This window comes from Wolffia australiana, chromosome 13, assembly GCF_029677425.1.
Source record: "Wolffia australiana isolate 7733 chromosome 13, ASM2967742v1".
Taxonomy (NCBI): domain Eukaryota; kingdom Viridiplantae; phylum Streptophyta; class Magnoliopsida; order Alismatales; family Araceae; genus Wolffia; species Wolffia australiana.
The window spans coordinates 3,210,719-3,219,219 of record NC_135847.1 but is presented as its reverse complement, the minus strand read 5'-3'; the positions used below and the strand labels follow the sequence as shown (position 1 = coordinate 3,219,219).

Genomic DNA, 8,501 nt, shown 5'->3' with positions numbered 1-8,501 from the left:
CGTGTGCTGTGAAGTTTGAATTTTCGAGCCACCGTCCTTCTAAGCTGTAGGGTGCCCCTTCTGTGTTCTATCCTGTTTCACCCCTCAATTACAGCTAATTTGGGTGGTTTTGGAGAAATGGGCAGTTCTGATTTAGTATGTGGATGCGAACGGGACAATTATTTCATCTGCGGACAAAACAATCGTCCCGTCAGGGGCTTTGGACGGTGGACATGACAGTTTCTGAGTCTCATGGAAGTACAGTGGGCGCCTAATCGCTCTAGCTGGGCGACGCATGGGATGTGCCACGTGTCAAGTTCTGAGTAGTCTAATGCTGACGCACGCACTGCTTCGTCCCAGACATCAGACAAAACGAAAATTTCTTCGACGGGACGAGTTTTTAACGGGATGTGAGGTGGATGAAAAAATTGGGACGGGACGAAACCTGGACAGGATGATTCAGACAAACCTCTAAAAATTGGTATGTAGGATGGGACGGTCTTCTTTCCATCCCGTCCATCATCCCCGTCCTGGACGATCATGCACTACAGTTCTGATTTCCACCTTAGAACCGCCCCGCTCACCGCCAAGGGGTTTGGCGCCGTCAAATTTACCTGCTCAGGACGAATGTCAGCACCAAACCACACAACCATCCCTATCTGGCAAAATTTGGCTTTATCTTAGCATTATCTACTAGGCAACCATATAAACAAATAAAATACTTGATTTGATAAAGATATACCTTGGGCACATCCTAGTGCAGGAATCTGTGCACAAAATAATGCCAAGTGTCCTTTTTGCAAATAAAAAACCTACAAGGGCCTCCACCAAAACTTGACTCACCTCAAACCCCATATTTTATTACAAATTCACCCAGAATTGCTATTAAAAAATTATAAAAAGATTGTAAGATCCAAACGAATCTGACCATGTTCCCAGAAAACAACCACAAAATATTTAACTATTCAACACGTAAATAATAATTCTTGCAAAATCAATTAATTCCTTGTAAAAAAAAAACCTCCGTGGATTGACTAAATTCCAAGTTTCCAGTCTGGATAAGTCGTCTTGGCCATCCGCCAGTCTTCTTCTTCATCTGACTGGCTGCGACTGAGAGAAGAATTCATGGCGGGGGGCGGCGGCGGAGGAAGAAATCAACGGCGGAGATCGTCGCCGGCGATTATTCTTTTCGATCTGACGGTTATCTGGCTATCTCTTTCGCCTTCGACGGCGGAGATTACACGGGTGGAGCAACCGGCTAAGAACGATGGGTCAGTCTCTCTCCTCGTCGTCGGCGACTGGGGCAGAAGAGGAGGATATAATCAGTCTAGAGTGGCTGCTCAGGTCAGTAGATTTTATCCAGTAGGAATTGTTTCTTTTATTTCTGGTTTCTCTCTCTAGAAATTTCTCTTTTTTGGCTTTCTGGGATTTTGTGAGTTCTTGTTTCTACTGGTTTGATCTTCTCCGCTGTGTTGAATGTTTTTCTTTCTCTCTCAAGAGAACATCTCTGAATACCATTCAGTACTCTTGTTCTGACTCTGTGAATTTTTCTATCTGTGTCTGTCAATTCTTCCTCTGCGAGTTCTACTTCTCTCTCTGTCTCTGTCTCTGTCTTTACCCATCTGGGTTCTTCTCTGTTCTGTTAACCGATCTTTATCTTAAAATTCCACTGTTTCAGATCTATCTATTTTTCTATTATTCTATTTCTCTCTCTTTTTGGCTTCTCTAACTCTCTCTCTCTCTCTCAACATCTCTATCTCAACCTCTCCTGTACACTCCCCCAGCCTATATATTCAGATTCCTTTATTTTTCATCTCTCTTTCTATCAATCCTTCGTCAACTCTGTATATCTCTCTCTTCTTTTCTCTCTATGTCTATCCATCATTCGTCAACTCTGTATATCTCTCCCTTCTTTTCTCTTTATCTCTATCCAGCATTCTTCCACTCTGTATCTCTCTCTCTTTCTACCAATCATTCGTCAACTCTGTATCTCTCTCTTCTTTTCTCTCTATCTCTATCCATCATTCGTCAACTCAGTATATCTCTCTCTTCTTTTCTCTCTATCTCTATCCATCATTCGTCAACTCAGTATATCTCTCTCTTATTATCTCTCTATCACTATCCATCATTCTTCAACTCTGTATATCTCTCTCTTATTTTCTCTCTGTCTCTATCCATCATTCGTCAACTCTGTATATCTCTCTTTCTTTTTCTCTATCTCCGTCTATCATTCTTCAACTATGTATATCTCTCTCTTTCTTTTTCTCTATCTCCGTCTATCATTTTTCAACTCTGTATCATCTCTCTTTTCTTTTCTCTCTATCTCTATCTTCGACTTCCCACTCCTCTCTCTCTCTCTCTCTCTCTCTCTCTCTCTCTCTCTCTTTCCCCTCTACAGTTTATGTCATCCCGCTGTCCACCGGAAATTTCCATATTTTCATCTCTCTCACAATCTGTCAATCTCATATACGTATCTCTCTCTCTTCTTCATATACGTATCTCTCTCTCTTTTTTAAATACGTATCTCTCTCTCTTCTTTACATACGTATCTCTCTCTTCTTCACATACTTATCTCTCTCTCTAAATTTTCTATCCATGACGATCCGATTGGCGGTCAGATGGGCAGGATAGGGAGCGAGCTGGACATCGACTTCGTCATCTCCACGGGCGACAACTTCTACGACCGCGGCCTCAAAAACATCAACGACCCAGTCTTTGCCTTATCCTTCAAAAACATTTACACTGCTCCCAGCTTGCACAAGCCCTGGTACGCCGGTAAGTTAGAGAGAGAAAGCTAGAGAGAGATAATATGATTTCCCGGTATGGTCTACAGGGAAACAATAGTTTCGTCTGATATGCTGGAGAGTGTTTATTATCTCAATTGCTGCTCAGAACTAGAGAGAGAAAGTTAGGGAGAGAAACTTGAAAATGGGAAGAGAGGGAGTTGCGGGTCTGGATTTCTGATGGAAGTGTGTTTGGGGAAGTCAAGGTGGAATTTTAAAGGCCTGATTGACGAATCCTCGTCACAATCAGTGCTCAGAACGAGGGAGAGAGAGATAGAGAGATAGATAGATAGATAAATATATAGATAGAGAGAGAGATAGAGATAGATAGATAGAGAGATAGAGATATATACATCTAGAGAGAGACATAGGAAGAGACGGATAGGCATAGGAAGAGATGGAGTTCAGGGTATGGATTTTCTGATAAGTATGTGTTATTGAAATTTGTGTAGATTTTCCTTGGATAAGCGGCCTTACCTCTATCTCTACTTAAAAGAAGAAAGAAAGAGAGACTCTCTGGTAGATAGATAGAGTGATAGATAGATAGATAGATATATAGAGAAAGATAGAGAGAGAAATAACGATTTCCGGCTCTGGAATACCTCATAAAATTAGGGTTTTTCAGAAGTTTGCATAGATTTGCTACTCATAATCCGGCGGCCCCTACTCGCATCTATCTCAACTCAGAACATGGGAGACAAAGTTAGAGAGAGAACAGAACAATTTCGGTTTCCTATTTATCTTACAAACTTTTATGGCAGTTTATGTTGATTTTATAATGATACGCGGGTGGCTCCTTCAAACTCGAACTCTACGTAAAATAGGAAAGAGAGAGAAATAAGGTCTAGAATATCAGAGCAATGGAGACAAAATTAGAGAGAGAAAGAGAAGGATTTCCTGCTCTATATTATCAATTCAAACAGTTTTTTTTCAAAGATTTACTCATATTTTCTACTGAGAAATTAGTTTTGCCTCAAATATGAATCAAAAGTCCTAGGTAACCACGATTATCACGGCGACGTTCTTGCCCAGCTGGCCCCAGTGTTGAGAGAGATGGATCGACGATGGATCTGCATGCGATCCTTCATCGTAGACGCAGGTAAATCATGCGATTAGAGAAAATGAGAGATAATTTTCTCTGTTTAACAAGTTTTTTAATCTAAATCAAAGGGTAAACTATGTTTAATCAGAGGTGGCGGAGTTCTTCTTTTTGGACACGACCCCCTTTGTTCTTCGCTACTGGACTCATCCCGGTCTCAAGCACTTTGACTGGCGCGGCGTTGCACCCAGAGAAGCTTACATCTCAAGCCTTCTCAGCGTAAGATGGGTGGAGATAGAGATGGGGATAGGGATAGAGAACTAGGAATGATGTACATAGATAATGTACATATATTTATGTAGAAAGAGAGATGGAGGCGTGAAGCTCCGTGTAGAGTAAGAGAAATCGACATGTAGAGATAGAGATAGAGATGTAGGCTTGGATGTGATGTTGATAGAGCTGTAGAAATGTGTAGATAGAGATGAATACATAGAGAAAGTGGAAGAGATAGAGATAGAGGTTCGGATATCGATATTAAAAGAGAGATCGAAATAGAAGGATAGAGATATATAGATATGGTTAGTGGTGGAGATAGAGATAGAGGTTCAGATAGAGATATAAATATGCTAAGTGGTAGATATAAAGATAGAGATAGTAATATGCGCAGTAGTAGAGATAGAGATAGATATAGAGATTCAGATATAGATATAAATATGCGTAGTGGTAGAGATTCAGATAGAGATAGAAATTTGCTTAGTGGTAGAGATAGAGATAGAGGTTCAGATAAGGATATTGAAAGAGATCGAAATAGACACATCCATAGAATTAGAGATGTGAGGATAGAGATAAGAAGATGCGGATAGTGGTGGAGATAGAGATATTGAAGGAGATACGGAAATAGACATAGACAGAGATCTATAGACATAGAAACAGAAATAGAGATTGATATCTATTTAGTCAGATAAAGATAGCGACATGGGGATTAATATATACTTGTATACAGATAGAGATATATTCAGAGTTAGCTGAGAAGGAGATGGATATATTGAAAGAGATGGAGAAAGGGATGGAGACAGACGAAAAATATAGTGATATAGAAAGATTTAGAGAGAGAGATAGAGTAATTTTCTCTTCTGGTGAAGAGAGACAGTATTCAATTTTGGAAAATGTGTTTTACAGGACTTGGAAGAGGAGTTGAGGGCGTCACAGGCGAGGTGGAAGATCGTCGTCGGCCACCACGCAATTCGCAGTGCCAGCATTCATGGAGACACTTCAGAGCTTGTTGAGCTTCTTCTCCCTGTTCTGAAGGTAAGCTAATGATAATTGGAAGAACCCTAAAAGTAATATTTTCAATGAACATAGAACTGTAAGGGAATCAAGTATAGAGAATGAACACGATTATACGTTGAATCGCGTATTTTTAATGATCAAACCTTTGTTTGTACATTGATCTCGCATTTGTATTGTGTTTAGATGACTGTTCAGCCGAGCGTTAAGATGATAGCTAGAAGAACCCTAAAAATAGCATTCTCCGTCTTTAAGAGAATCAAGAAGATAGAATGCACAAGACTACAAGTTGAATCGTATTCCTAATGTTCAAATCTACGTTTGAACATTGATCTGGGATTTATATGCTGTTTAGTTGATTGTCCGGTTGTATTTTAGTGTTGTTATCATTTCCACTAATGGTGTGGTCAATAATAGTGATGCGGTTACTGCTAATGTTTAGAATATTTTTTATGTGCGTACTATTGATGTTTTGATGTCTGCGTGTAGTTTATTTCAATGTATGGTGTGATTCCTACTGACGTTGTGGTTACTACCAGTGTTGTGATTATTTTTGTGTAATTACTACTAATGGTCTGGTTACTAGTAATGTTGTGATTATTTCCGTGCGGTTGCTACTAATATTGTGGTCACTAGTAATCTTATGACTCGTTCTATAAGTGGTTACTAGTAATGTTGTGGGCACAGTACTCTTGTGATTAGTTTTATGTGTAGTTAGTATTAGTGTTATGATTACTATAAATCTTGTGATTAGTTTTATAGGTGGTAACTATTAATGTTGTGCTTTCTACTAATGATGTGATTAGTTTTATGTGTGATTAATGTTAATGTTATGGTTGCCAGTAATCTTACGATAAGTTATATATGTGGTTACTGTTAATTTTGTGGTTACTACAAATGTTGTGACTACTTTTTTGTGCGGTTACTACCAATGTTGTGATTACTTCTGTGTGGTTAATGCTGATGTTATGGTCTCTACTAATCTCGTTATTACTTTTATAAGCGGTTTCTATTAATGTTGTGATTAATGTTATGTTTGTCATTAGTATTATAATGGTTTCAAGAAATGTTGTGATTATTATTTTGTGTGGTTGCGACGAATGTTTTGATTATGTCTACATGGTTATTATTAATGTTGTGGCCTCTAGTAATCTTGTGGTTAGTTTTATGTGTGATAACTATTAATGTTGTGGTTACTAAACTTGTGTTTAATTTTATGTCTTTACTATTATTATTGTGGTCTATTAATAATCTCATAAAAACTGTGTCTGCTACTCCGATGTTGTGATATTTTTTCGTGGCTACTACTAATGTTGTGGTCACTAATAATCTTGTGATTAGTTATATGTGTGGTTACTGTTAATGTACCGGTGTTTTCTTGCAACTATTTTTTAAATTTATTGTGTGGTTAGTACCAATGTTGTGGTTACTTTGTTGTGCATTTATCATTTGTATCTCGTTATTATATAAAGTAGTAAGTGACTTATGGTTATGACCCTTACTATCCTCCACCTCCATGCAGGCGAACGACGTTGATCTGTACATCAACGGCCACGATCACTGCCTGGAGCACATCAGCAGCAGCGACAGGTAAGAAAAATACAGAAGAAGTTTCGGGTTTCCATGGACTTCTGATTCATTTACGGTTTTCTGATTATGAAAATGTGTTGTTCTTACCAGCCCAATTCAGTTTTTGACAAGCGGGGGAGGATCTAAGGCTTGGAGAGGGGTGCTGAGGAATAACGAAGATAGGGTGATGTTCTTCTACGATGGGCAGGGATTCCTCTCTATGAAAATCTCAGGAGATCGCCTCGAGCTCGCCTTCCATGGCATTTCTGGAGAAGTTCTTCACCGATGGAGCACAGTAAAATCCCTTTATTCTTTCATCTAGAGAGAGACAATGAAGAAAGAATGAGAGATAGAGAGAGGGGACAGTAAGATGTAAGAAATAGATATCCGAGATAGGGAGGAGATATTATATTAATCATGGATATGCAGAATATAAATCTCAATAGTACGTTATTTGTAGTGTTGTTTATGGAGTACTGCTGAATCGCTTCATCCTTTCATCTTGAGAGTGAGAGAGAAGGGAAAGTGATAGGAGAGAGAGAGAGTGAAAGAAAGGAGAATGAGAGGAGAGAGAAAAATAGACAGAGAGTGAAAGAAGGGATAATAAGAGGAGAGATACAGAGATTGAAAGAAGGGATAATAAGAGGAGAGATACATAGACTGAAAGAAGGGAGAGTGAGAGGAGAGATACAGAGAGTGAAAGACGGGAGAGTGAGAGGAGAGAAGAAAGAGAAAGAGAGCGAAAGAAGGCATAATAAGAGCAGAAAGAAAGAGAGGGAAAGAAGGGATAATAAGAGGAGAGGAAAAGAGACCGAAAGAAGGGAAATGAGAAAACAGAGAAAGAGAGTGAAAGAATGGTGAAAGAGATGAGAGAGAAAGAAATAGAATGCGAGTGAAAGAATGGTGAATGAGATGAGAAAGAAAGAAAGAGAAAGAAGGGATAATAAAAGGAGTGAGAAACAGAGTGAAAGAAGAGAGAATGAGAGGACAGAGGAAGAGAGTGAAAGAGGGGAGAATGAGAGGGCAGAGAAAGAAGGGAGAGGGAGAGGAGAGAGAGAGTGAGATAGTTAAGAGTGTGTATGTGTGTGTCAGAGAAGAGAGAGGGACGAAAGAAATCAAGAATTCTATGTAGAGCGAAAAGAGGAGAACGAAGAACAAATGTAAGAGGGGCGACATTGTATCTCTGATCATGGATCCGCAAAATATGATTTACTAGAATGTGTTATTTATAGTGTTCTTTATTGTCCCTTGAGTTGAATCTGGATTGGGAAAATTTCTGACCTCCGTATTGATTTACGCATGTTAATATTGATTGTTCGCTCTTTGTTTATAATGTTATAATTTCAGATCTTGGCCTGGGGGTTCGTGTTTTCTAGTTATATATCATTTATTCGGTCTTCTTTGATTGGTTCTACTCACACTTCACGCAAGTACAACTCCCTTGTCTTCCATGAGAGGGAGAGAGAGTCTGTGTGTGTGTGAGAGAGAGATAGCTAGATACATAAATACATGGACAGATAGATAGATAGATAGATAGATAGATAGACAGATAGATAGATAGAGAGATAGAGAGGGAGAGAGAGAGGAGGTATGGATAAGCCTCCAGGTATATACAACTTAAACTACCAGCTGCTGTTTCTTCAGGTTCAAACAAAGGGAAAAGGTAAATTGATTAACCTATCAGATCTAAAGTTTATGGGTCACCACCCGTATGCCCACGCTGAGAGAGAGAGAGAGAGAGAGAGAGAGAGAGACAGAAAGAGACAGAAAGAGACAGAGAGAGGGGCTATGGATAAGCCTCCAGGTCACCCATCCGGACGTATTATTGCCAACGTTCGGCCATG

General features: G+C 39.3%; 1 protein-coding gene across 1 annotated transcript; it reads left to right on the top strand.

The window, feature by feature from the left end:
- Nucleotides 1–1,045: 1,045 nt before the first annotated feature.
- Nucleotides 1,046–7,126, top strand: LOC144710875 (purple acid phosphatase 4-like). Its single transcript, XM_078584718.1, has 7 exons — nucleotides 1,046–1,323; nucleotides 2,598–2,754; nucleotides 3,754–3,861; nucleotides 3,953–4,080; nucleotides 4,981–5,109; nucleotides 6,611–6,678; nucleotides 6,769–7,126. The coding sequence occupies exons 1-7, from the start codon at nucleotides 1,105–1,107 to the stop codon at nucleotides 6,977–6,979; spliced, it is 1,020 nt and encodes a 339-aa protein (XP_078440844.1). The 5' UTR covers nucleotides 1,046–1,104; the 3' UTR covers nucleotides 6,980–7,126.
- Nucleotides 7,127–8,501: the final 1,375 nt, after the last annotated feature.

Coding starts and splice junctions, on each gene's coding strand:
- LOC144710875 (XM_078584718.1), top strand. CDS start 1,105: ATGGCGGGGGGCGGCGGCGGAGGAAGAAATCAACGGCGGAGATCGTCG. Junction 1,324..2,597: donor AGTCTAGAGTGGCTGCTCAG/GTCAGTAGATTT, acceptor ATTGGCGGTCAG/ATGGGCAGGATAGGGAGCGA. Junction 4,081..4,980: donor ACATCTCAAGCCTTCTCAGC/GTAAGATGGGTG, acceptor TGTGTTTTACAG/GACTTGGAAGAGGAGTTGAG.